The sequence below is a fragment of the Odontesthes bonariensis genome, chromosome 21 (genome assembly GCF_027942865.1).
Source record: "Odontesthes bonariensis isolate fOdoBon6 chromosome 21, fOdoBon6.hap1, whole genome shotgun sequence".
NCBI classification, from domain to species: Eukaryota; Metazoa; Chordata; class Actinopteri; order Atheriniformes; family Atherinopsidae; genus Odontesthes; species Odontesthes bonariensis.
The window spans coordinates 3,684,083-3,711,204 of NC_134526.1; the positions used below are offsets into that span (position 1 = coordinate 3,684,083).

The window sequence follows — 27,122 nt, forward strand, 5'->3', positions numbered from 1 at the left end:
CTATTTACCATTTACCATCACCAGGCTTCTCCGTCCCATCAGGGTGAACTGGGTTGCTCAGTTTTATCCAGTTCAATGTCATTTCAATATGACATATTGACCGTTTTCTGAATACAAGGTTGGAGGTTCTTTATTAAAACCCAAGCTTTTGTATCACCCAATAGGTTTTGTGTGTATAATATCAAACAAGTGAAGAGTGATATGCATTGAATTATTGTAGAGCATGTAGATTAAGGGGATTGAAGATGATTGCAAAAGGCCCTTGAGATGGCCTTGTTCTTTATTAAAGGGTAGTATAACAATGGAAATACACATGATATTTTATATGCTTTTCCCTTTTTTTTGGAAGTTCAATGAGATTACATTAATGACCAGAAAGTCTCAGAACAATGGTGCACCCAAGGTCGTGAACTTAGAAAATTTACGGAAGACACATCAGTGCTTTGATCACAAAATTGTCTTATAATTTATAATAATTTCATCGATTAATCTACTTAGACGGTTTTGAAAAAATAGAATAAAATGAAGAAAAAAGGTAAATGCATTGAGTTGTAATCAGATCGAGAGGCTACATTATATTGTCTCCCAGAATTCTTTCATATACCAACACAGAATTTAAAAATCCTTTAAATAACAATCAACAGGTTAAATTCTTATGTATTAAATACTTTTCAACATTTCCATTTGTTCTAGTAGTATTATAAGTTTGGCTTACAAAGTCCCAGCAGAAATTTACCTCTCAGTGTTTTCTCCTTAAAATGTTGCTGCCCAAGATATTATTGCACTGATAATTGAGAGTAAACACTCTCAAATACACTATTGGTGTAGAGTTTTATTTTTGCTTTGACCAGAGGCAGAGGGCGGAGCCTCCAACCGTTCAGTCAGTGTGCCTAATGGAGCACCAGTAAGGATGGTTGCTCAGACCTCAGACTCCAGGCTGGATACCCTGCCCCAGGGCTTTGGCACATAGGGACTGTTGACTCTGCGCGCCACCAACACCTGCCTCCGCTCTCTGCTCCCAGAGCCTGGGTCTTCCCTCTTTCCTGTACCATCATAGGCCCCAAACATATTGTTGTGGTAAACCACTTGCCTGTCACTCATACGCGGCAGCATTGCTGCATTATCCTGGCAGTGGCTGGTACAGGGAAACAAGTGGCACATGTCCTTTGGACTGTTGTAGAACTGGGATGGTGCTTGCGCCAGCGGCCCCACGTAGACTGGTAAGTCTGTGTATGAGTTCAGGTAGGTGGAGTAATGTCTATGCACCACCGTGGAGGAGGAGCGGCGAAGGGCAGCGGCGTTCTGCAGGATGGCTTCCCTGTAAGAGGGCAGTCGGGTTGACTCGGAGTACTTGAGCTTTTGCTTGTAGGGGTAGGAACCCATGTGAGCTGGGTCCAAGTAGGCCGGCTCAGCAGCCATAGGGTAGCAGGTTAGGTTGTGCCCCAGACTGCCGTATAGCTTGTGAGGCTTTGGGTGAGGCCCACCCACCCGTGGAAACAGATCCGGCATGTCTGCTCGGGAGGAGGCAGATGTGGAGGGCTTTGTCTCATCCACCTGATGGACTCTGTCATTGCCCCACGTGGCTTTGAGGAATGAGGCGCGTCGGTTTAGCTTGTCCTTTCCCAGGAGCGGTATGTCATCCATTTCGGGCTCCAGGTAGGATTTCATACAGGAGTTACAGCTGGGGCTACCACCAGGGTAGTGTCCCGCAGGGCAGGCCATGGAAGCTCCGTCAGGGGCATGGTTGTTCAACAGGTGATTGGCCCTCAGCTCAGCAAAGCAAGATCGAGGCTCATCGTAGTCACCTCTCACTCTGGGGTTTGCACCATCAAACACATAGCTGAAGGCCCTCCTTCCCCGGCCCACACAGTCAGGAGGGTAACTAAACTTCCTCCTCAGGGGTCCTTTGTGCTCAACGTAGATGTCGGGCACCTGGAACTCCCTGTAAGGAACAAAAGGAGATGTGGGATGCATTGCCTGGTTCTCCACGTACAGCCGGTTGCTTTGGTGGGGATTTGGAGTTCCGGAAGTGGCCGGATCCCTGATGGCGATGTGTGGGCTGCTGAGGCTGGAGATGGGCAGAGTTCTCCCTAATATATGCTGGCTGCTGCGGGTGGGCAGCGTGTACCGGAGCGGTGTGGGCCGGGTTACCACCCTGGGCTTCTCCAGGAGGGCTTGGGTGGACGTGTCCCCGTAATGAACTGGAAAGGTTGGTGTCATGGCCCTCTGAGGGTACGGTGAGTGGTTGTCCGTGATGCTGGAGATGTAGGGCAGCCGGCCGTGGCCCATGTCTGTGGTTGTTACTCTTGGTGGCAGGCCGACCCGTACATTGTCGGCTCCACGTCTGCTCCAGTTCTCTATTGTTTTGGTGGCACTGTCGAGAGAGTTCTCCACTCTGGCGGAGGACACCATGTCCTTGGCCGTCTTCAGCATCTTGAGCATATTGGCTTGTGTATAGTTGGTAGTGATGTCTGGACTCTGCATGCTCCCGTTGTAGTCGGTTTGCTCCACCCCGTTGAAGCAGCTGTAGATGCCCTGCAGAGGGATGAAAAGACTAAAATTAAACCAACAATCTCCCAAAAGTTACATTCACATTTAGTTACGGTGATTAATTTGTCAGATCTCTATAAAACTAATTAAATGGAAAACTGTTGCTGCAGAGGGAGATGGTTTGCTTGCTCTGTGTCGCTGTGATTGAATGCGTTTCTCAAAGTGCAATACTTTAGGCATATAAATGTGTGATTTACTGATCATGCAAATACCATATTTTAGAATCTCACCTTTGTGACCGGTCTTGATGCAGAGATGAAGGTTTCTAATCGAGCAATTTAAATTCAGTCTTATTTCAGCAACTCATTTCAAGAAAGTCCACACAAAGTCCTTCATTGCTCTGAGCTCATTTTATTTCACTTCAGTTGTCGTGGCCCTTGAACTATAGCAGTTGTCTAGCGATTTGACTTAATGCATTTCCAATCCTCCGAGGGAGCTTTACAACAGTCTGAATATTTTATGAAGACCCAGGAACTGTATATTACAGTAAATAAACCACTTTTCTATGGGAGGATTACTTACTCTGCTGATAGCCAGGAGGAAGTCCAGTCGCTCGGATTTCCGGACTGAATGGCGAAGTTTCCAGTAGAGCAGATGTTCCCAGGCGAACACCAGCAGGCTCAGGCCCATGGCGACCAGCAGCATGTAGAAAACTCCAGCCATGTTGTCAATGTCCAGCTTACTGCTCATGACCTCTTTCTTTTCATTACGGCAGATGCCCGTGAGCCAGACAGTCTGCAGCTTTTGTGTGTCACCTGTCGGTGAGGAGCACAGAATAAAGGTTTAATCCCTGTTTGTATAACACCGGTATTACCTCGTCTTCAGACAAGTAATTGAACATCCTATGAAATGCATTCGGAAGGGATGATGAAATTCTCTCAGATATCCAGCTGATCAAACGAACTAAACTTGTGGGGCTCTTCTGCTCTTGACTTTTAAAATCGTGCTCACACAGCTGTTATTATTCCAAAAGAATAATAAAATAATCTTATTTTCGTTATTTTGTCATCACCTAAACAAAAAAGCTTTCTCTCTAAATCAAAGGATTTTTCTGCTGACGTGAGAAGAAACCTGTCGGCTCTGACATTATGTATTCCACATTATTATCATCCCTCTTGCTAAAAGTTGCATATTCTGCTGAAGGTGACCAGGCTTTGAGGCTTAGGTTACCAGAATAAATCCCCTCTTTAAACTCTGTTTTATTGACATGCATTTGTGGGCTATGTTTCGCTGAGATAAACGATGTTTTGTAATCTATATTCATATCCTTCCTCGCTTTCTTTCTTTCTTTCTTTCTTTCTTTCTTTCTTTTATGGGTACAGTGGCTTTTTATTGTATCCTAAGACTACGTTATGTACGCCTTTTTTCATTCCTCGTTGTCATTTGCTATTCAAGCGTGCTGAAACACTGCAAATACTTTACCATCAGCCAGGAACTGCAGCAGGGCCAGGTCGATGGGTCGTTTCCAGCGCGAATCCTTCTGCAGAGCGATGCCATAACCAGTGGTAGCAAACACTTTTCCACTGCCAATGGTCACCAGCTTGCAGCCTTCGTCTTTGCCAGCCATATAATTCAGCACAGCAGCATCGTAGATAAAGGCATCCAGTTTCCTGTCATGGTAAAGGACAGGATTCTTACTCGGATAACAGCTTTGTGTGCACTGTGCTTATACTGTATATGATTCTCGGCAGGCACCTACCCTGTTTTGAGGCTATTAAGGGCATCCTCCACTCCCTTCTGGTTGTATTTGACCATGTGGGAGTGCATCTCGGGGTAGTTACTCCTTATGTTGCGCTCTGTGCTGCCATTTGGGACTGTACCAAAGCGGAACGGCGGATACTGCTCCTGTGGCTTTTGAAACTGTCGAGGGAGATGGAATATGACTTGATAATGCAACATGATCCGTGTTATTGACTTACCACCCAAGGAACAGAATAAAAGCAAATCAGCCTTCATTGTTGAGATTTTAGTTTGTAACACATGCATATGATGAAATTCAATTTGTTTCATCACCCTGATGTTTTGTGGTTTCATTAAAAAGTCACACATTTAAAGCTCAGGGACACTATGACAATAACATTGACCGTATTGGCCTTACTTCTGGAGGCTTCGTTATTCTGTTAATTTACACATCCCACACCACAAAGATAGAAATTAACGGGGTGTCTGGGATGTAGTGTCCACAGGCGTTCAAACTTCCTTCTTGCTTTCATTGTCTCCAGCATGAAATGAACTTCACGTTTATCATTTTGCTTTTGGCGGGTACTATATGCGTGCAATTATGTGTGGAAAGGAAGAAAGACGGGTGGGAATACAGCAATTGCTCTTTTTCATTAACCTTATGCAAATACTCTCAGAGCACATAAGTAAAGGGACAATCTGAGCTTATGTATTAGAAGTATAAGAGAAAAGGCTTTCTCTGAATCCAACATCTGCTGTAACCTTACCTCTCAGAGGCTGTGCGGTGATACAGAAATGTTCTAATTATCTCACTTTAGAGAGAAAGCGAAGACTATTCCCAGCACCAGATGAGGATCCTTAGAGGGGAATGTTAAAAATGTATCATTGTAAAGGATATGACTCAAAGGGCTAATGCTGTTCTCTTGGATTTTACTGCCACTATCCTGACAGCGTGGTGCAGAAACGTTTTCTGGCTGCACCTTCGAGGCTTCACATAGGGAAGAGATGTAGTGCGTGGCACACAAACTGGTGGTGGGACGACGTCAGAGTTACTCATTCAGTGAGGTAATCGTCTGCCTTTCGCTGATTTTGACAATAGGTCACTTTCTTCGGCTTTGTCTCGTCCCTCATTCACATTGACTTCCTCCCGAGCAGTTCAGCACATCTGTGCTTGGTTAAAGAATGGTGATCAACACCGTATAGACTCTCTAAAAAAACATCTTGGTTTCTCTCACTGCGTCACAGAGTTGATGCATAATGAGAAGTTAATTGTAAATGACCGTGCTGGAGTCATAATGAGTAACGGACAGCTTGGTCTTTTCCTCAAATACCTCTAATTCCTCTGCAAGTCATTTTTCATTCTGATGGTTTAACACGGATTTCCTCATCAGCTCTATAGAAGACTTCCCCAGGCAGGACAAATTCGCATGAGAAAATACCAGGAAATTATAATCCCCTCATATGTAAGACGCCATACGCTTTCCATTAACGCGTGTGGTTCACTTCCACCACACGCTCTATGAATTAAAGGTGAAAACTACAGCCAATGACTGGAATATTTACTGTTGGTAGTCTCCCCACACTGCTTACACACAGGGCCGGCCCAAGCCTTTATGGGGCCTTAAGCAGAATTTAATTTGGGGCCCCCCTACCGTCACCTCAGCTCCAGATGCCTCATTATTCCACAGGCTACACTGTTATGTGTGTAATGGACCCACACTCATTAGCATTATTTGTAATCATCTTACATTATACAGGTGTCATTCTTGTTTTTAACCTTAAAGGGATAGCAAACTCATAAATATGGTTTAATTAACTTCTACATAAAGAGTGATGTATAAGTATGGCTCATTAATTTAACTATTTGAAAGTAACATCAGCAGGCTGGAGACTGCATTTATAGTAAACACGTTAAATAGTTTAATTTCTTTCAGATGTGCAATGGTGTGCAAAATGTTCAAAATCCAAATACAAAATAGAATCAAATGACATTCAGATTATCTTACAGAAAAATAAAGTTGTAATCAAAATTAAATACTTTATTAATACAATACTTAAATAATTTTGCCCAACGGTGGCAGCAGCCAACAGGAGGCATAAATTAACCTAGTATTAGTATTTTGTCAAAATAATTTTTTTTTTTCCTGGTGTAATACAATTTCGTTTAAATTATTCAATGTTATTTTAATTTCATGTATATATTTACTTTTTTATCACAACGTCTCGGTGCTCTCTGGGGGCCCCCTGGTGGCGTGGGGGCCCTAAGCGACCGCCTAGTTGGCATATGCCTTGGGCCGGCTCTGCTTCCCCACCCAGAATAGAGCGCTTTGTGTTTCCCTAAGCTGTGCATGAAACAGAACAACAGGCATTGTCAATGACAACGAGGGTCCGCACCTTTTTGTCGCTCAGTCCAGAGACCGTGTCGATGTATTGCTCCTGGATCATGAAGGCAGCCAGGTTGGCTGTGTAGGAAGCCAGGAAGATGACGGCGAAAAAAGCCCAGACCAGGACCATGATCTTACTGGTGGTGCCCTTTGGATTTTCAATGGGGACGGAGTTGTTGAAGACGATTCCCCACAGCAGCCACACTGACTTCCCAATGGTGAAGGTCGGACCCCCGGGATCTAGAAACATGGGCGCAAGAGTGGACGCGCCTTAGTAGGAGGATGTTTTCTTACCTAGTAGGCTGTCCCTTAAATGGAAAGCTAGAAAATCTTTTTATCCGTTTTATTAATTGATTAACCCTCATACCTGATTTAAAACTTCTGAAAAGGGACATTTTTGTTCCCTTTTAAAATGACCTAAAAACATCATGTTAAAAAATTGTTCTGCTTTATTTTCCGTAGATCTTTTATTCCACTTCAGTTCTGATCATAACTACCAAGTTTTCAATTATTTTAAAAAATTTAACCCTTTAAATACTGGTTTATATGATGTAAACGCCAATTTCTGTAAAAAAAAACCCACAAAAACTGCTATATTTTCAAAATATAGAATGCAAAGTGGAATTGTTGAGTGGGGATAATTATGGTCTGGGATATGTCAATGATCAGCAACAATATTGATTTTTAGGGATTTTTAATTTTTTTTGCTATGTCTGATTAAAAAAAAAAAAAAAACTCCTTAATTTCTGAAAAGGGACATTTTTGTTCCCTTTTAAAATGACCTAAAAACATCATGTTAAAAAATTGTTCTGCTTTTTTTTCCGTAGGACTTTTATTCCACTTCAGTTCTGATCATAACTACCAAGTTTTCAATTATTTTCAAATATTTAACCTTTTAAATACTGATTTATATGATGTAAACGCCAATTTCTGTAAAAAAAAAAACAAAAAAAACCACAAAAACTGCTATATTTTCAAAATATAGAATGCAAAGTGGAATTGTTGAGTGGGGATAATTATGGTCTGGGATATGTCAATGATCAGCAACAAGATTTTTAATTTTTTTTTGCTATGTCTGATTTTTGTCCCCTTTTAAAACGATCTAAAAACATCATATATTAATATTTTTTCCCACTTTTTTTCACAAATCTTTTATTCCACTTCAGTTCTGATCATAACTACCAAGTTTTCAATTATTTTCAAAATATTAACCTTTTAGATGCCAATTTGAACTTTTTAGCCCAAATCTTAAGCCTTTAGGTGCCAATATTTTCAAAATATGGAATGCAAATTGGAATTATTGAGTAGGGATAATTATGGTCTGGGATATGTCAATGATTAGCAACATCATTGATTTTTAGGGATTTTTATTTTTTTGTTATGCCTGATTTAAAAAAAAAACAACAACAACAAAACTCTGAAAATTTCTGAAAAGGGACATTTTTGTCCCTTCTAAAATTATCCCCAAAATACCACATGTTAATATTTTTTTCCACTTTTTTATAATAAATCTTTTATTCCACTTCAGTTATGATCATAACTACCAAGTTTTCAATTATTAAAAAAAAAATTAACCCTTTAAATACCAGTGTATATGAGGTAAACACCAATTTCTGTTAAAAAATCACACACAAAAACTGCTGTATTTTCAATTTATGCAATGCAAAATGAAATATTCTATGGGGGATTATTAGGTCTGGGATATGTCATTGATGAGCTACAACATCAGCTTTTACAGCTTTTTAGTTTTTCTGCAATGGCAGATTACAGAAACGGCTCCCATAGACATACATAACCATTACCTGTTACGAAACCCCACATATTAATCCTTAAAGTTCTAGAAAATTCTCTTTTTAGTATGGATTCAGTGTTATATGTTGCTTTGCTCACATGTCACTGAAACTCTCACAAAAAACGGGATTATTAGATTAGATTTTTATCTATCAAAGCTGTTGTGCAACCTGATCCAGCTACAGGTGACCTGCTTTGTTGGTTACGCCCTTTAATACAAATTAGAACGTCTCACTTTTACCGACATTGATTCTCAAACTAAAACGAGGAAGCAGATTGAATCATGGAAGACAATAACAAACAATGATGGAGAAACAGCTGTCGCTCTGACTGATAACTCAGGTCGGGTAATACTTTATAACATTCTGAGATAAAATCTATACAACCCACTGCATGCTGTATGCTCTGTAGCACATTATGAAATAATGTACAAAGGGAAAGACAGATTTAACAAAGATCAATAGATAAGCCATTATGTTGCCTATTTGGCCTTTTTTCATTATGGGGAATGGTATAGACCACATGGCTCTGAATTGAAACTGCAGTGTCTCAGTTTAACATCATTGATCCACTATGTGACCACTGTAAATGGGCTTGGATGGCACTTTTTCTCTAAAGCCCCTTGATATCCTTCAGATTGCGGTGGACGAGGTACACTATATCGCACCCTCCTGGAAGTTCAGCTCTGCTGGTATTTGGATTAATGGTCTTTAACTGCTTTTCTAAATAAGAATGTTAAGAAATGTTTTAGTCATTGTAATTATCTTCCCTAATATGGTCACAATAGAAAAAAGTAAAAACTGTAAGATATTAAGCAGATATGAAAGTAGCATTTAACCCTTTCCTCAAGGCAATAATAATAAGAATCAATGGCTGTGTTCGAAACCGCATACTACATACTACATACCACATACTGCATACTACATACTGCATACTCATCGATCAGACAGTATGCAGAGCGTTTACCCACAATGCATTTCGCTCCTGCCCGAGCCGATTTCAGCCGGCCTGAAGCTGATTTCGCTTAAGCTCTAAACTCTGTAAACTTTATCAACATTTGAAACATTTTCAGGTGAGAAAGTAGTCGTTTAGATCCCCAACGTGTTGAAAACCTGACAAAATACCGGCTGTTTACAATTTTGTTCTCACGAATTCGGCGCTACTAAAGCTAGCCGCAGTGAGCAACGCACTTCCTGTTATTTTCACAAAATAAAATACCCGTTGCCTTTTATCACAGGGAAAGCCATTACCATACAATTGGTGCTTTTGTTTTGAAAACAGGAAGTGAACCTACCCTCGTTGTAGCTAGCTTGAAACTGACGTTTTGACAGGAAGTGACGATCGGCGACGTCACGTTACGTTGCATCTTGGGTAGTTTGAGTATGAGTAGTAACCTCATGATGCATACCCAACATTTCGGAGAATCTAGTCTGCATCCGGAAACTTCTCGCTTACTCAAACTGCCATACTAAATCAAAAAGTTAGTATGAGTAGTAGGAGAAGTATGCGGTTTCGAACACAGCCAGAGTTTTTCCCAAATGGTTAAGGTGTCACTGAAGGTCAAAGGTACAGAAATGTGACCTAATTGTTCACCCTCTCAGGTCACGTTTATCAATTAAACCCACATTTCAGTAAAGCAGGTGATCTCACACCAGCTGACCGACTCACCTTTGGCAGTGACCAGGCTGCGGTTATACCCAACAGGACTGCAGTATTCAAAGACGAAGACTGTGATGGCCACGACGGTCAGACACATGACGAACATCATCACCCAGACTGCTGGACTGTAGGGTTCTGCAGAGACGGGGAGTTTTTTAAGATGAATACAAGGCTTTTCCTGGCAATTACAAGATGGACGTACTACAAAAGGGCACTCTAAGAAGCTTGAATTATATAACCAACTGGGTATGTCACTGCTCCATGAGGCCATCCCATTGCTCTGCTGATAGTTAAGTTGTTTCTCACCTAAAAAAGCAGATGGAGAGACGGTCCCATTACTCCTAGCCACCATCACACTGATCCCCGTCTCCACAAATGGCACCGAGAAGTCGATGATCTCTGAGCGCTCCTCGTTTATGGTCAGCGAGCCGATGGCCATGTCTGCCCGTTTGTAGAACACCTGTTTGGGTGGGATGAAAGTGGAAGTGGAGAGTTGACATCCTACTGGACAGCCGCTCCTGACCTTGGAGATAAATCTCATTTATCAGTGAAGTAAACACCTCTTTCCCTGATGGTGATGTACAGTTTTGTTCCTTCAGGACTTTATCAGCGGTTACAGACACAACTCAAAAGGCTCTCAGGTGTTTTTTTTTTTCCCATATCTCCAATACCTAAAAATAATTGTATTATTTCTTGAACATGGACTCAAAGATGAAGTAAGTAAAATTTGGTCTTCCGATGCCAAGATTTCCTGCTACATTTATGGGGACAGAAATGCTAACTAAACGTTTACAGAGCGCCATTTAAAACTACTTCATTGCAACACTTTTGTCCTTTTTCCATCTTGATAGCATTTATAAAGACGCTTTAGTGACAAAACTGACCATTTCAAGAAATACCAAGCAGCTCTTTTATCTGAAATGGAAAAAACTGCAAGAGTAAGGGTGCTCTTATCTACTAATGTGATATCCCCGGTAGCTTTGCATGTTGGATATTCATTTTAGATAATAAATTGACATCGTATGCATCAGATTCTTCTTATTGTTGGTTACTGGGAACAACTTGGAAAGAACGATAAGAAAAACAAAACTACATTAAATTACACAGGCAGTATGAACAAAGCATTTCACTTTGGCTTAATTTATTTGTCTATTTAGTTTTAATTTAGTTGGTTTGTTTATGACTTGTTTGAGTGTTTCAGGAGTTGCTTCATGAACCTGTTTGGTTCAAATGTCTGTCCCTGTCTCTAACAGACCTTTGACGCTTCTTTTAAAGGTTTCGAATAAGCTTTTAAACGTTATTATTAAACAGAAATCCTTCACGTTAGAAATCAAAAGTTGTTTTTAAATCAAACGCAGTAACTGAACCCACAAAAACCTACATTTACACAACATTATCCTCAATAATGCCATGAAGAATGCTGTGCAAACATTTGGAAATGTAGTGATCTTTAGGAAAATCTGTAAGCTTTAACCTCCTGTCTCCCAAAAGAAAAAGCAAGCAGCCCTCAGCCTCACACATAATGCAGAGATATAGATGCAAACCCGTGTAAATTAAGTAAACTGGTCCCCCTGTGGGTGAATAATAATCCAGCGATCAGCGTTGACCTCCCCCTGCTGCTTGTTGTGACGATATTTTCAGTAGAACACTGAGTTTCCTGTTTATGTGATTTACCCGAGTGTGAAGAGATATGAAATGTTGGTTTAAGAGCATGTGCTTCTTGGCTTTATCGGATAAAACAATGTGGCTCCTCTCTTATTTATTTATTGATTTCTAATGTTTTGATCAGCCTTTTTAGTGACCTCCGGTTAAAATGTTAATATTATCTGAAACAAAAGATCAATGACCGATTAAACCCACAAAATATATCTGTTTTTTTGGTATTTCTACAAATTCTTTCTTCCCTTCAAAACATTTGTCAGTGATGCCATTCGGATAAAACCATATGAACTGCATTGCATGATTTAAGTTAATTTTTGTCACTGACAGCGAACTCTCTACACTTTGTGTTATTTCTGACTCACTCAAACTGTTGCTGTGAGCAACCAGTTCTTCTTTCACATTTTGGTAGATTTTTTAGCAACATTCGTAAGTTGATGAACTTATTTTTGGGTGACGTTCCTCTTCCTGTTCAGAAAAGTAAGACTGCAGTGTCTCAGGTCATCGGAGGGTCGTAATCGTCTTTTGTTTTTAACGACCAGATGCCGGTGACAGCTTGTGTCACGCTGCATCGTAGAGATTATGAAACCCGGCTTTAGCTCTGTGCTCTGTATCTCTCACACGCACCTTTGCATTGTTCCATCCTGCTGTTTCAGAGGATGTGTGATGAGAGATATACAAAAAAGAACAGACAAAAACAAACGAGGGACATATTTGACTAAATGTTCTCTAAAATGCCTTTAAATGTGGAATATGTTATAATTATGAAGCTGTTTTATCTCCAAAAGGTCAGGTGGATTTGTTGTGGTGGGTTAGAGCTGCAGTAGTTCCACTTTCACTCATTATTTATAAAGCAAGATGCAACAGCACATACAAATGTGATTATTACTGTTCATAATGCACCTGCTTAAAACATGTAACTGAAAACAAATACATTTTTGATGACTTTGCAGGGTTATTCTTGCTCATGCTGCACCCTGTTGGACTCCACAGTACGGTTCAGACTCCTATGTGAGTGTTTTTTTAGCCTTTTCTGCAATAACATACTCCTCTTTTGTCATGCTGATGGAGAGCCTGTGGATTTACAGTCCAGACACCCCGCCTCATACAAGCCATTAGCTCTCCCATGAAGGCTGATGCCTCATTGAGCACGTTGGCCTTGTGGGTTTGAGGCCAGCTACTGTTGTTTTCCCTCAGCTCTCCAGGAGGAGGGCCAGCTAAAATAATCTGACTTTAGATCATTCACAGGCACACTTCCTTTTGCATTCTACAGTTCAACAACACTGGCAAATAATTGAGTCTATTGAGGATGTTACAAATGCTATTGATCAGAAGTAATTTGCAGTTGGAGTATTCCTGGATCTTAAAAAAAAAAACATTGGGTCCAATCAATCACATATTAATCAATAACATAATCAATTAAATGGAAATGTATGGGATCAGAAGGGGAGTTTTTCACTGGGTGGAAAGTTATTTAAAGACCAGGAGTTAATCAGTGAAGATGGGAGAATATTCCTTATCATGCTTGGATATTACATGTGGCGTTCCCCAAGGCTCGATTCTGGGCCAACAATTGTTATGTGTATAAGTGACATCTGTAAGATATCTGATAGATTAAAATTAGTATGACACCAATATTTTTTTAATTTAAAGGAGTTTATGGACAAGTTAAGTTTGGATTGAAGTGGTTTGACAGTAATAAGATTTCTTTAAATCTCAGTAAAAAACGTGTTATTTGGTAATCGGAAAGAGGTTAAAAGGATAATTAATGATAGAATAAGCTGGAGATCTCATGTAAGACATGTACATAACAAAGTCTCTAGAAGTTTTTAGTTCTGAATAAAACTAAACACGTTGTGGACCAAAAGTTTGTACATTTATACATATAAATGTTCATTATCATCATTATCTATACTCTGAAAAAGGGCCAAGGGAAATATTCACAGTACCGGTTACAGAGATCACACAAATCAGCTTTTCTTAAAATCAAAATTATTGAAATTCACGGACTCAATTTGACTGCAAAATATCTTAAAAATGTAAGAATATATATATATATATATATATATATATATATCTGTTATGGGATGTGGGACAAATTTAAATAAGAAGTCAGAGTGATGTTACAAATATTTGTTTCTTATTTTTTCTGGTTTTGTCTCATTTTGGTGTAATTTGCTGTTGTGGCACAGAACCATTTAATTTGTTACGAAGCAAAGGACACAGCTTTGCTTTCAGTTATTTTGCACTGATAAGAAGGATAGAAATGATCTAATTTGATAAGTTTACGACTTTACAGTTAATGAGGTGGTAAAGTTAATTGGGCGCTAATTGTTATGTGCTGACATTCGCCCCTAAAATTAGTTGATCGGTGGTCCCAGGAGACGTGGGAGAGGAAAGCTGTGCTGTCCCAAGCAAAGCCTGGAGCTTATTAGGCCAGGAATAGACTTTCTATTTAATGGCATGTTTGTGTTAGCAGCTTCCATTAGGGGGCGCACCAGATGACTCATTCTCAAATGATCTCTAACCAACATTTTTCACAAGCACAATGTTTACAATGTGTCCTATAGGCCTGTGAAAATCGTATAAGCCACATCGTAAAGATGAAGTAATTGCAGACTTTTAGCACTTTGACCCTCCAGACATGGAGAAGCTGCTTCAGCTTCTATGCTCCACATGTCTGGAATAAAACTCCCAGAAAGCCTATTTAAATCCAGGTTGAAGACACACCTCTTTCTTTTTTTGTTTAAAATTTAAATCATGCTTTTTATTTCTACTGTTTTAATGTATCTGTAAAGCACTTTGAATCACCTTGTTGTTGAATTGTGCTACACAGATAAACCTGCCTTTCCTTGCCTCCATCTGGTCAGATTTGGCCTTACGCTGCTCCCGCTGCTCCCTTGCATATTTTTATCTTGAGAAGTGATAATTTCTCAGAACATGCACAAATGACGCTCCAAACAAATGCGAGATACACAGGGTAGCGACGATAAACGCGTGTCGTGAAAATAAAAATATTCTCCCGGTCTCAGAGGATCCTACAATGATGATTCTAATTAATTGTCATTCATATTGCACACTGGTAGAGTAGCGAGTCACCCCATTTAAGTCCGTATTTTGATCAGTTATGCAGTTACACTCCCCCTCTGTGCTTGAAGCAGAGCGTAGCAGCATGAGGAACAGATGCTCAGAAAGTAATTATAGTTTGTTTAAAAGGTTGCTACATTTTTCACTGGGTGCTTTCTTACAAAGGGTCTAAAACCAGTGATGGGCAGATATGGAGCCCAATGTTCAACAGCTATAAACCCTGAATCTTTACACAGACGTTCAACAGAAAGTAACTAGCTCGTGGCTAATTAGCATTTATATTCAGGCAGCATTACCGAAAGTATTTCTCGACCCCATCAGTCTGCTATGGTAGCATTAGGTAGCATAAGGGGAACACTGGCACAGCAGCACGTTTCAGTTATAAATCGGTAAAAAGTGGGGTAAAAAAGAGTAGCCCGCAGAGAAGTGTTTGAGCAGTTTTATTTCATTTTCTCGGTGCCATTGATGTCAAATTTTCACTATTTGAGCCTGTATTCTCCATTAATGGGACAGAAGTTTGGGCATCAGTGAGTTATTTACTTTAAGATGAATAAATACTGGAGTAACCTCAAGTTTAACTCTTACAAACTCAGAGTTTTGTGTCTCCCAGTTGAATGGAAGCTAACTGTTTTAGGGCTCCAGGCTACCTTTTTCCATTAAATTGACCTGCGATACAACATTTTCTAACTCTAACCCTAATCCTCCTCACTGTATCACTGATAAAAATTATTGCTTTAAAACATAGGCACCAACCAACCGAATCCCTTTCTTTAAAATAAAACGGCACATATTATTATTTATGTTTTTATTTCTTATATGTATGTTTTTCATTCTTTCTGATTGTCGGATTTATTGAATGGCAGCTGTTCCTTCACAATGTGGTAAACGGTATAACTCCCCATGGTCATTTCACCCTGCTCTGCAGATAGATGAGCAAATTCATGCCTTCACAGGGATTGGGGACAGGTCTGAGTGATCTTTCATTTCAATAAGTTACACTGAACTAAGGAAATCACTCTGGCTCCATAAAATACTCCACAAATATCTGTAGGATGCAAACCTTTAATGAAGCATTATTATTATTATTATTATTATTATTATTATTATTATTATTATCTTTATACGGGTGCTGGTGTTTCCCACTGTTGTGTCCTTTGTACATTTCTGTATATAACAGTGCCGAGTGAGATGGAGATTTCAATATCCATCCATCTATCCTCTCCATCCATCCATCCATCCATCCATCCATCCATCCATCCATCTATCCATCCATCCATCTATCCATCTATCCTCTCCATTCATCCATCCGTCCGTCCATCCATCCATCCATCCATCCATCCTCTCCATCCATCCATCCATCCATCCATCCATCCATCCATCCATCTATCCATCTATCCTCTCCATTCATCCATCCGTCCGTCCATCCATCCATCCATCTATCCATCCATCCATCCATCTATCCATCCATCCATCCATCCATCCATCCATCTATCCTCTCCATCCATCCATCCATCCATCCATCCATCCATCCATCCATCCATCCATCATCTATCCTCTCCATTCATCCATCCGTCCATCCATCCATCCATCCATCCATCTATCCATCCATCCATCCATCTATCCATCCATCCATCTATCCATCTATCCCATCCATTCATCCATCCGTCCATCCATCCATCCATCCATCCATCCATCCATCCATCCATCCATCCATCCATCTATCCATCCATCCATCTATCCTCTCCATCCGTTCATCCATCCATCCATCCATCCATCCATCTATCCTCTCCATCCGTTCATCCATCCATCCATCCATCCATCCATCCATCCATCCATCCATCCATCCATCCATCCATCCATCTATCCTCTCCATCCGTTCATCCATCCATCCATCCATCCATCCATCTATCCTCTCCATCCGTTCATCCATCTATCCATCCATCCATCCATCCATCCATCCATCCATCCATCCATCCATCCATCCATCCATCCATCTATCCCATCCATCCATCCATCCATCTATCTATCTATCTATCTATCTGCTAAATAGTGCTTATTCTGGTGTATATTCAGGATATAGTATTTCACAGATGCTCCAACTAAACCTACTCGTATTAGATTTAATATTCAAGGTATATAAGACATTATTGTGTAGCTTTGCAGTGAATATTTAACTCCTGACAACACAGCCAGCAGAGACTTGATAGCCTGTCGTTCTTACCTCTCCGATCATCCCGTTCCAAATTCCCCGGACCAGCTTGCCGTGCTTGCCGTTGGTGACGAGGTAGAGGTCGTAGGAGAACTTTATGGTGCGGGACAGCTTCTTCAGGATGTCTATGCAGAAGCCTTTACAGCACAGTTTAGTGTATGGTGTGTTGTGACCCACAATACTGGAAACAAAGAGGAAAATAAAAGGTTAAATCTTAGTCATGCTCTCTGACGAGTAGATTCTGTTCATTATCCAGCAGATTGCTCATTTTGCACATTTAACATAGTGTTAGAATATGTTAATAAACTAAATCGAGCTTGTGGGGCTGAGGACCAGCCGCGGCCTCGACATTGAGGCTGAGGCCCTGACGTCAGGAACCGGGGTTAGAGGAGGGAAACTTGGAGCTACTCCACAGGCTTTTACATTATGCCACAGTACCAACAGATGGACCGACAGCTGGGCCGACCAGAACAAATCCAACATGAATTAATCACAAACAAACAATGGTATCAGGAAGTGAAACTTATTGCAGGAATGTGATGACTTAGATATAGTCACCAGTCTTAAGGGTCTGATGTCAAAGCACGTCTTTTGAATTTAATTCTTTTTTAATTCTTTTTGTTGCTTTAAGTTTGGACCACATAGTCTGATTTGTCCATTTTCATTTCATTCAGTAGGGAAATGAGACAATATTTGGGCTCAGTATAAACAAACTTCTGTCTGGTTGCACCAAGATGAGTGTTATGTGTTCCAAAAGCTTTTATTTTCATCTTCATTTAGATTAGTCTGCCATATAATCTGTTTACTGCTAAGTTAAACATCAGAAAACTAGAAATTATGATGATGGGAAGCGTCAGAAAACCCAAAGATGGGAAGTTTAACGGTGATAAAGCACACAACGGCTGTAAATCCTCATATTTATATGCTTCATAATTACGGTTCTCCAAACGTGTGGCACCCTTCAGCTCAGACTCTGTGCTGATAAAGATAAACTTCCATTTGTCTGTCACAAGGTTGGTGCTCTTAAATCACATAACTGATGTCTTTGCTTGTGTTTTTGGGGAAATAAAACATCGTTTTTAGGCTTAAACTCTCTTCAGTTATGACGAACTCGCTCACTGTCGCTGTACTGCTGTTAAAATGCCACATGTTGAAACTTTTAGCTGTGTCTTCTTTGGACGAACACCTGCCCCTCCCGGCATGTGGCTACGGTACGCTAACGGATTTAAAGAGGACACACTTAGCTGTTTGAGTGACTCCTACAAAAATACTCAGTATGCCTTCGTGCGTACCACACTGATCCTCAGAGAGAGCAAGCGGCAGAAGCCAAATGGACAGTTTAAGGCTCTGCATACCAAAAGAAAAAGTCTGAGATCATTTCCCCTCAGCTATCAGCAGGGTTACCAGGAATGTTAAGATGAAAATGTCCTTCACTTTCACCCAGTGAGATCACGAGTCAGGGTGAAAAAGCAAAGTGTTGTGCCTCGTAAAAAGATCCTTTGGTCTGATTTAGAGAAAAAGCTTCACCATCTCCCCTCTTAGTTCTCATCTCTGTGAGCCGCTTACATGTGTTAGTCTTTCTTTGGGACTCCTTTTTTCTGTCATTCACAAGGCACGGGACACTTCACCATTTATGCAAACACACCAACAATGTGCCTGAGAATGAGTCATTACTCATTCATTCTATTTATTGTACTTAAAGGGATAGTTCGCCTCTTTTGACATGAAGCTGTATGACATCCCATATCAGCAACATCATTTATGAACATCTTCTTACCCCCTGCTGCGTCCTGTGAGCAGAGTTCCAGCCTCGTTTTGGCGTTGATGAAGGTAGTCCGGCTAGTTGGCTGGGGCTTAAAAAATAAAGCGTCTTGCTTCTCAAAACAATATCCGTTCAACAGAGTAATACATTTGCATCACAAAATCGTTCTCCAGGAAAAAGTCATATGGGATGTCATACAGCTTCATGTCTATAACTATAACTATCCCTTAAAATGGAGTAAAACACTGTCCAGGACATTCTGATTTGAACAATTAGACAATAACATTCTGGACTTAAAACGTTCCTTCCTGTTGGAAAAAAATCATACAATGTTAATAATAATGAATAAGAATAACTATTAAATAGCTCTTGTCCTACAAAGGTGTATTTGCTAAATATCCCATAAGTTAAAAACCAAGGTGGATTAGCTAAATCGACTAAAAACGATGGGGATCTGAATGTAAATTCCTCCTTTTCGTGTCTTCACCTCGGTTTGACACTGACTTTGCTGATAGTTTAAAGCATATATTCACTGTTGCGCAGCTCCTGAGCGTTTGGATCACTATTTATGTCTAAAACACTGCTTCAAGCACTTTTAATCCCCCCGTTTAAAGCTTGTGTTTAGGTGGGCTGAGCTCCTTTTGAGCCAGAGCAAGCTCCATCCTCCACTTCTAACTGAAGTAAGCAGCAAATACCGATAACAACGTCAATCTGTAAATCTTTAATTGCAGTCAAGCTAATTTTTCTAATTGTTCTCTCCCAGCTGGGATTCAACGCTGGATGTAAAATATCGAAAGTCTTCATCACAGCTGCAGATCTGCAGTTTTCAGCTGTTTTGATTGCAGCCATGTCTGTGGACAGATGTCAGATGATAGTGTTTGTTGTATTTTTGTGCCCCAGGGAACTTGAAGGTTATGATGAAGCACTTTGTAGCGCCTGAGTTATGGATGTTTGTGTGGTCCGCCGGCTGTTTTCAGACAGGTTTATCTAATATTTTGTGTTGAGGTGGTTGGATAGATTTGTTTAGCCTTGCCATGCCGCTTCGATGCTGAAGCACTGCTTATAGATGTTTGTCTTGTGAATTATCTCTCCATCGTCATCAGGTTTAAAGCTGAAAATGTTTAGTTTAATATGGAATATGCCCCACTGGGATTTTCTGCATTGGTGCTAATGTTTTGAAAATCTTTTTTAATCACATTGTGGCTCGAAGGCTGGTCTTCCTAAAATATTGCGAGGATTATGTTACTTCGTTGTATACAGCACCCATAAAAGCCACTCTAGCCCATTACAGCATAATTGTATTTGTGGGGGTGTTCTTTCTAAATGTGTTGAAGGTTGGAAGGGGCTGTTTTTCCTTGATGGCATGTTGGGAGGATCATTTCAGACAGACTTAGCGGCCCATTTTGTGTCTCTCTTTGTTCATCCACAAAGAGAATATGGTTCACCATTAAAGGTTAATATGCTTGTAGTGAAACCAAAATGAACATCCCCTTTTATACCTCACAAGGTTGGCAGTTAGGGGTGATGTGGAAGGGAACTAGTGAGCCATGGGTGCAAGGCAGAGAGCTCTAATGACACATCACCCCCAACCTCCCCCAGACCCACAGTTTAATGGGCTTCACCAAGGATACGGTATGCAGGATGCAGCCCATGGACCAGGATGCAATGAGACACGACCGAAAGGCAGAAGACGGCCACAACAAACATGTTAGATGAGAATGAGGCTGCTCCATCAAACCAGGAGTGAACACAGTGGTCCCAACATCCTGTTTCACCAGCTGCAGTGGATCAAAATGGGTGTAATGGAAAATATATCTGATGCTTTCTTAAGAAAATTAATTTTAGTGTAATTTTAACTGATGTTAGACTTGTGTGTCTTTACTTTAACGCAGTGATGCTCACTATTTTTCTCACCAGAGCCACATTGGCAGCAAAATCAATGGAAGAGCCACTTTTACCACAACATACTAAAGTCCCCTTTTTGCAAATATGCATTTCTACATATAAAACATCCCAGAAAAGAAACAACACAGCCAATACATTTTCAATTCAGACCATATTTACTTAAATACTGGGATGAGCGGAAGCTGGCGTGCATGTCCTCGACTTTCTTCATGTTGTATTTGTAGTTTGTTGTTGTAATCATAGTGAGACATTCAGGATGAGCATGGTTTTTGTGCTGGTTTTTGTCCTTTTTTAATTAAAAACTGATCCATTGTGCCTGCATCTCGCGCTGGCTAAAGGAGCTAGCGTGCTCTGCAGACAAGTCTGAGGTGGTTTAAGCGTGCTGCGTTGCCAGGTTTAACAGTTCCCCCTTTAGGAAACACCATTAAGCCTTAAAGGGGAACTCCGGGGCATTTGAAGCGTGTTTCCATTGCTAGAGGTTGTCAAATACTGATAGTAGGACACAGACAGGTGCAAATCTGCGCTCCCTGTGTGGAGATTGCTCTGTCTGCACAGCCTGTCATGCGAGGCTAATACGTGGTGGCTAAGGGGCAAGCGCTAACCCTTCCACGTAAAACAACAACTTGCACACAGCAGAAACGTCACACCACTTTATAAACCATCCGACAATAAAGTCACAAGCCTTACCATCAAAACCATATGCATGGTTCTCACATTACTGGCATGGGGACGTTACAAAACAACTTTATAAACAGCGTGTAACTCACCGGCTGGTTGTAGGCTCGCACATGTGAAAGCCCAAAAGAGTCGATGGAGGATAATCACATATACAAAACAATTATATTCTCTAGAAAAACTGTGTTCAAGTATTTAAAACATTACAACAATATTACTGGGCATGTATTGTTGTAATGTTTTAAATACTTGAACGCAGTTTTTCTAGAGAAAATAATTGTTTTGTATATGTGATTATCGTCCATCGACTCTTTTGTCCTACTATCAGTATTTGACAACCTCTGGCAATGGGAATGCGCTTCAAATGCCCCGGAGTTCCCCTTTAATTAATACTTAATAAAATACCTAATACTAATAAAAATACTTAATACTGTGCAGTATTCGTTGTGTGTTATTTGAAAAAATGTATTGTTATTGTTACCATATTGTTATAAGCTACTATGCGAGTGCGAGCCGCCAATTAAAGCTTGAGGAGCCGCACAATGAGCATCTCTGCTCTAACGCATTGCTTTGGCTTGATTTAAAGCTCTTTGAATCCCTTTGAATGATCTATGTTGCATGGTAACCTACCTGTTCTTGGGCCTTTTCTTTCAACCAGAGAGGAAACATTAGTTTTGCTTTATTTGAGGTCATTAACAGCTCTTTCGTGTATTGGCTTTGATTGAGACCCAACAGATGCCTCGGGCCCCGAGCCCTGCCAGGCACAGGCCCTACGGGTTTTGGGTCTTTTCAAGATTTGCCAGCTAGAATGTTTTGGATCGCTGTGTCAAACTGTCGCGAGCACCTTTGATGTGACTGGTGTAATTTAAAGTTGCTGTAGTTATCATGAAGCCACCAATATGTGAAGTGTCTGAGTGGATTTTTATGCTGTAGTGCGTCGTCCTTTTGCTACGAGGCTCCTGGACTCGGCTTTAATGTAATCAGCTTATGATCTGACACCCATTGAAAGCTGCTAATGTCTGATGACATCTTCTCAGGTCACCGCCACACCAAAGGCATTACTTCTGAATTAATCTCCCACAGAGTGCTCTGTGGGAGAAAACAGCTGCAGATCAGAGGCAGTGAGGAGAGGCTCAGATTTTTCAGATTTTTCCTGTTTGGATGCTCAGAGGGAAGAGCTTCAGCTAGCCGCTGTGGCCAAGTTTGAGCTGAACACTGGTGCCCAATGTCAGGCCTCTCTGAGGAGTAAAGCACACAGATGGTCTTTCTGGCGAGCCGAATGCTCGGCCCGAGGGTCGAGGTGTTGGAATGGAAAATCTGCATGGCTCCACGTTCAGAAAGCAGGGATGTGGGTCTGAGTTTTGGACATTTGTTCGGCCGGAAGGGAATTATAAACCATGTGGGAGATGCAGATAAAGGCCTAATCCCTTTTCCTCCCCTTGGGCCCACCACTTGGCCATACCTCCCTATTCTGCTGAGGTAAGGTGCCCCTTTTAGGGATCAAGGAGTAATGGTAATGGTTACGGTTTGGTCAGTGAGGGCGATTAAAGCACTACAATGCTCCATAACACCGAAGACAGGTGATCTTAATCTTCTGTTCCTTCACCCTGTTAACGCCGTTGTCAGTAACGGATAACGGCGAGCACCTCTCTGCTCTACTAATGAACACCGATATCAGTCTCTTGGCTGAGGATTCAGGATTGATGACATGGCCTAATTGCCCCGTCTAATTGATACCCACCACGCAGCGCATATATTTCCCTGATTCGGTCACCGGGTGATCCCTGGGATATTTCACTCTGGCCAAGCAGCCTAATGAGTATCTCACTTCATTGAGTGATAAGAAGCCATGCATGTGCTAATGGGAGGGAAGAGCCGAATGGCACCTCTCAGGTTGGATACAAAATCAATTAAGTAAGAGTGCCTGAGTGACTGTACAGTAATAGTTTATTGGACCTAAAAGGATTGTTTTATCTTGGCTGATCTGAGCAAACATTCAGGGTTTCATTTCAACAGCTTTCCACAAATACGGTTCAGGGTTGATCAAACAAGAATAACACACGTTTTTATCTCTGTGCCCATTTGTAAGCGGTGTGGAATCATTCAGGAAGCAAGTTTTTCTCTTCTGCCACCTTTTTAGGTGAGCTTTCAGTCCCAGGTGACTAGCAGAGGCCAAAAAAGCCAAGATTAAAGTTGGCTGTTGTGTAAAATTCTGCACAAAGCTGCAGATAACCATCCGTCCTGTTGTTTGGGAAACTCTTCCTACGGCGTCTGAAGTACCCATGAAATCAAATTTGATTAAACTGCAGAGTGTAACAGTCACAGATGTCTTAGAGAAAGATTGATATTATTATTAAATCTGTTTCTATCGGTATCTAATTGCTTTGTCAAATGAGCCGTTTCTCTGAATGAACCTGCGAGATCTATTAGTTGCTTTTACAGGGAGAACAACCTCGTTAAAGTGATAAAAGGCAGGTAGAAGAAGACCTCTGGAAGTGGAGGAATCGGTGGCTGTGGATGCTGTTTGGTGGGAAGTTTGAGGGTACACACGTGAGAAATGGAGGATTATAAGATAGAAATTACAAATGTTTTAGGAGTGTTAGCGGAGTCCTTTGTTCCTCCTCAAAAGGTCATTTAGGCTGCAGCATCATCAGCATCTACTCTCACAGCAGATCTGTGTCTCATAACCTTTAATAAGATGTTTTATGGGAACTATAAACGACAATGCATGTCAGGTTTATTATACCAGGCTGCTCCTAACTGTAAGGATCTCCAGTATTATAATTACAGGTAGGGATGTCCCGATCCGATCACGTGATCGGTATCGGACGTTTCATTCCGATCAGGGATCGGATATGTAGCCGATCTATATATGTATATTTATTCTCTTTATTTTTTATCAGAACTATAATATTTCAAAACAAATGCTTAGTATTTACTGTTATCTGGTGGTACCGTCAGACCGTCTCAACCATAGACATAACATACGTAGACGCCTCATAGGCTGACGCTGCCTGTTGGAGCTGACGTATCAGCGCGGCCGCCATCTTGGATGGGTCTCCAATGCCTCCACATTGCATTTATTTCCACTGAGGAAGGTGTTTATCCCCAACTACAATAATCATAACTCCCCGAATTTTGATGTCTCTGGTCTCAGCTCCACACAGAAACATGCGGCATGACGTCACTTTGCTGTCGTAAAGCGAAGCAGAACACGGCAGCAGCTTGAAGCTGGGGGCGCGAATGTCCGCGGTGTGGAGGGATTTTAAAGTGGAAACTGTGAGATAAGCAAACTTGGGATTTCAAGAGGTGGCGAGGACATGGCTAACATCCTTGATGAGAACAGGAACAGGCTCAAACTGACGAGGTTTAGATGTTGGTTTTTAATCAAGAAAAACGTACATTTCCTTCTGTGAAGCCAGAGGAGGAGAGTAAGAATTAGGAGTGCTCTGTTTATAAGCGTTAAATGATAAAATAAGGTGAATAAAATAAAAAATCGGGGACATCCTGGATCTGTTTCTTGGCCGTTCTTCATTTTTTTTTTAATGTACAGGAGAAGTATCGGATTGGGACCGGCAGATACTCAAAATCAAATGACCTTGGCTGTGTCCGAAACCGCCTACTACTCCCACTACTCCTACTAACTTTAACTTTTTTTAAGTTCCCGGATGCATACTAGATTCTCCTAAATGTTGGGTATGCATCATGAGGTTACTACTCATACTCAAACTACCCAAGATGCAACGTAACGTGACGTCGCCGATCGTCATTTCCTGTCAAAACGGCAGTTTCAAGCTAGCTACAACGAGGGTAGGTTCACTTCCTGTTTTCAAAACAAAAGCACCAATTGTATGGTAATGGCTTTCCCTATGATAAAAGGCAACGGGCATTTTATTTTGTGAAAATAACCGGAAGTGCGTTGCTCACTGCGGCTAGCTTTAGTAGCGCCGAATTCGTGGGAACAGAATTGTAAACAGCCGGTATTTTGTCAGGTTTTCAACACGTTGGGGATCTAAACGACTACTTTCTCACCTGAAAATGTTTCAAATGTTGCTAAAGTTTACAGAGTTTAGAGCTTAAGAGAAATCAGCTTCAGGCCGGCTGATTTCGGCTCGGGCAGGAGCAAAATGCATTGTGGGTAAACGCTCTGCATACTGTCTGATCGATCAGTATGCAGTATGGTAGTATGGTAGTAAGTAGTAGGCCTTTGACTCGGGGTATCTCAGGAATGTAACCTGTAATTACATTCCTAATTACAGGCTCTGAACATGAATTACTTCACCACTTATTTGTTTAAAATACAGAGTATATTCAATCTGATCCAGTAGGGTGATTTCTGGCTTTAGGGAACTTACACCTCTGTCTTGTTGGACTGTCGTCGGCAGGGCACGGTGTTGCTGACGCATGTACCGGTCGCAGGGTCCACCGACTCCACAATGACAAAGGGCCGTTCCTCCAGCGTGGCCACCGTCAGGTGCCTGTAATCTGACACCGGCTCCAGGTAGGAGCCGTACCGCGGCCACACGGGGTATCTCATCTGCAGTATCCCCATCTCATAGGTCCCCACCTGAAAGAGTCAGAGAGAGTAAGGGTGACTCAACACGGGGCAGTGAAAAATCTCTGCACCAAGCAGCAGATGGCTAACACGGTGCTCGTTTGTTACTGCAGCGACACGCTGAAAAACAGGGAAAAACGCCACGAATAAACAGCAGAGGATCATCGAGACCTGTTTATCGCAGTCACAAAAGCTAATACATATCTGCACAGTCTCAGGAAATCACTGTACATCTGCATTAAATCTGTAGATTTGAGTGTGTGGATCCAGAACAGTAGACAGAGTTTTAGTTAACAGACTATTTAAAGGAATTCTTTCGTTTCACGGGTGATGAACGGAGCATAATCATACACCTTAATGCTATGAAAGCAGCTCCAACCCCTTCTATATTACCAGTAAGCTGGTTTTAATTGGATGTTGTGAGGAAATGAGCATTCGTGCGCTGAATGCATAATCAAGATCTGAAATGAAACCTTTCAAGCTTCCTTATTGGTTGAATCCTCTGCTTTAAATCGGACAGAAACAAATGGAAGAAGGTCGCAGAGGGCCGATTCGACCTCGGTTGCTTTACACATCCTGCTGATGGCAAACTTTGCTCAGTCAGCTGCTTCGGCTGCCATATTTCAGCAACATTTGTTTGAGTCCACCAAACACAGTAAAGAGCTTCAGTTTACTCAGGACAGCGCTGAACCTGCAGCCTTTATCGGTACCGCTTTACCACATAAACACGTTTAATTTTATTCTGTACAGACAGAGGAGCTCTGTCCACAAGAAACATGGTTCTGATGATCATTTCATCTCACAATTTGCAAAGACAAAGACTGTGTTCGAAACCGCATACTTCTCCTACTACTCATACTAACTTTTTGAGTTAGTATGCGAGTTTTAGTAAGGGAGAAGTTCCCGGATGCATACTAGATTCTCCTAAATGTTGGGTATGCATCATGAGGTTACTACTCATACTCAAACTACCCAAGATGCAACGTGACGTGACGTCGCCGATCGTCATTTCCTGTCAAAACGGCAGTTTCAAGCTAGCTACAACGAGGGTAGGTTCACTTCCTGTTTTCAAAACAAAAGCACCAATTGTATGGTAATGGCTTTCCCTGTGATAAAAGGCAACGGGCATTTTATTTTGTGAAAATAACCGGAAGTGCGTTAGCTCGCTGCGGCTAGCTTTAGTAGCGCCGAATTCGTGGGAACAAA

At 41.3% G+C, this 27,122-nt stretch overlaps 1 protein-coding gene across 1 annotated transcript in view; it reads right to left on the reverse strand.

Annotated features, from left to right (window-relative positions):
- Positions 1 to 319: 319 nt before the first annotated feature.
- grin2ca (glutamate receptor, ionotropic, N-methyl D-aspartate 2Ca) overlaps positions 320 to 27,122 on the reverse strand; it is an 86,231-nt gene continuing 59,428 nt past the window's right edge. Inside the window, exons 5-13 of the mRNA XM_075454764.1 lie at positions 25,717 to 25,928; positions 17,032 to 17,200; positions 10,371 to 10,524; positions 10,074 to 10,199; positions 6,625 to 6,854; positions 4,250 to 4,410; positions 3,973 to 4,160; positions 3,073 to 3,305; positions 320 to 2,535 (exon numbers count right to left, since the gene is read on the reverse strand). Coding sequence (XP_075310879.1) covers positions 919 to 2,535; positions 3,073 to 3,305; positions 3,973 to 4,160; positions 4,250 to 4,410; positions 6,625 to 6,854; positions 10,074 to 10,199; positions 10,371 to 10,524; positions 17,032 to 17,200; positions 25,717 to 25,928 — 3,090 coding nt within the window. The 3' untranslated portion in view covers positions 320 to 918. The remainder of the gene's footprint in view (positions 2,536 to 3,072; positions 3,306 to 3,972; positions 4,161 to 4,249; positions 4,411 to 6,624; positions 6,855 to 10,073; positions 10,200 to 10,370; positions 10,525 to 17,031; positions 17,201 to 25,716; positions 25,929 to 27,122) is intronic.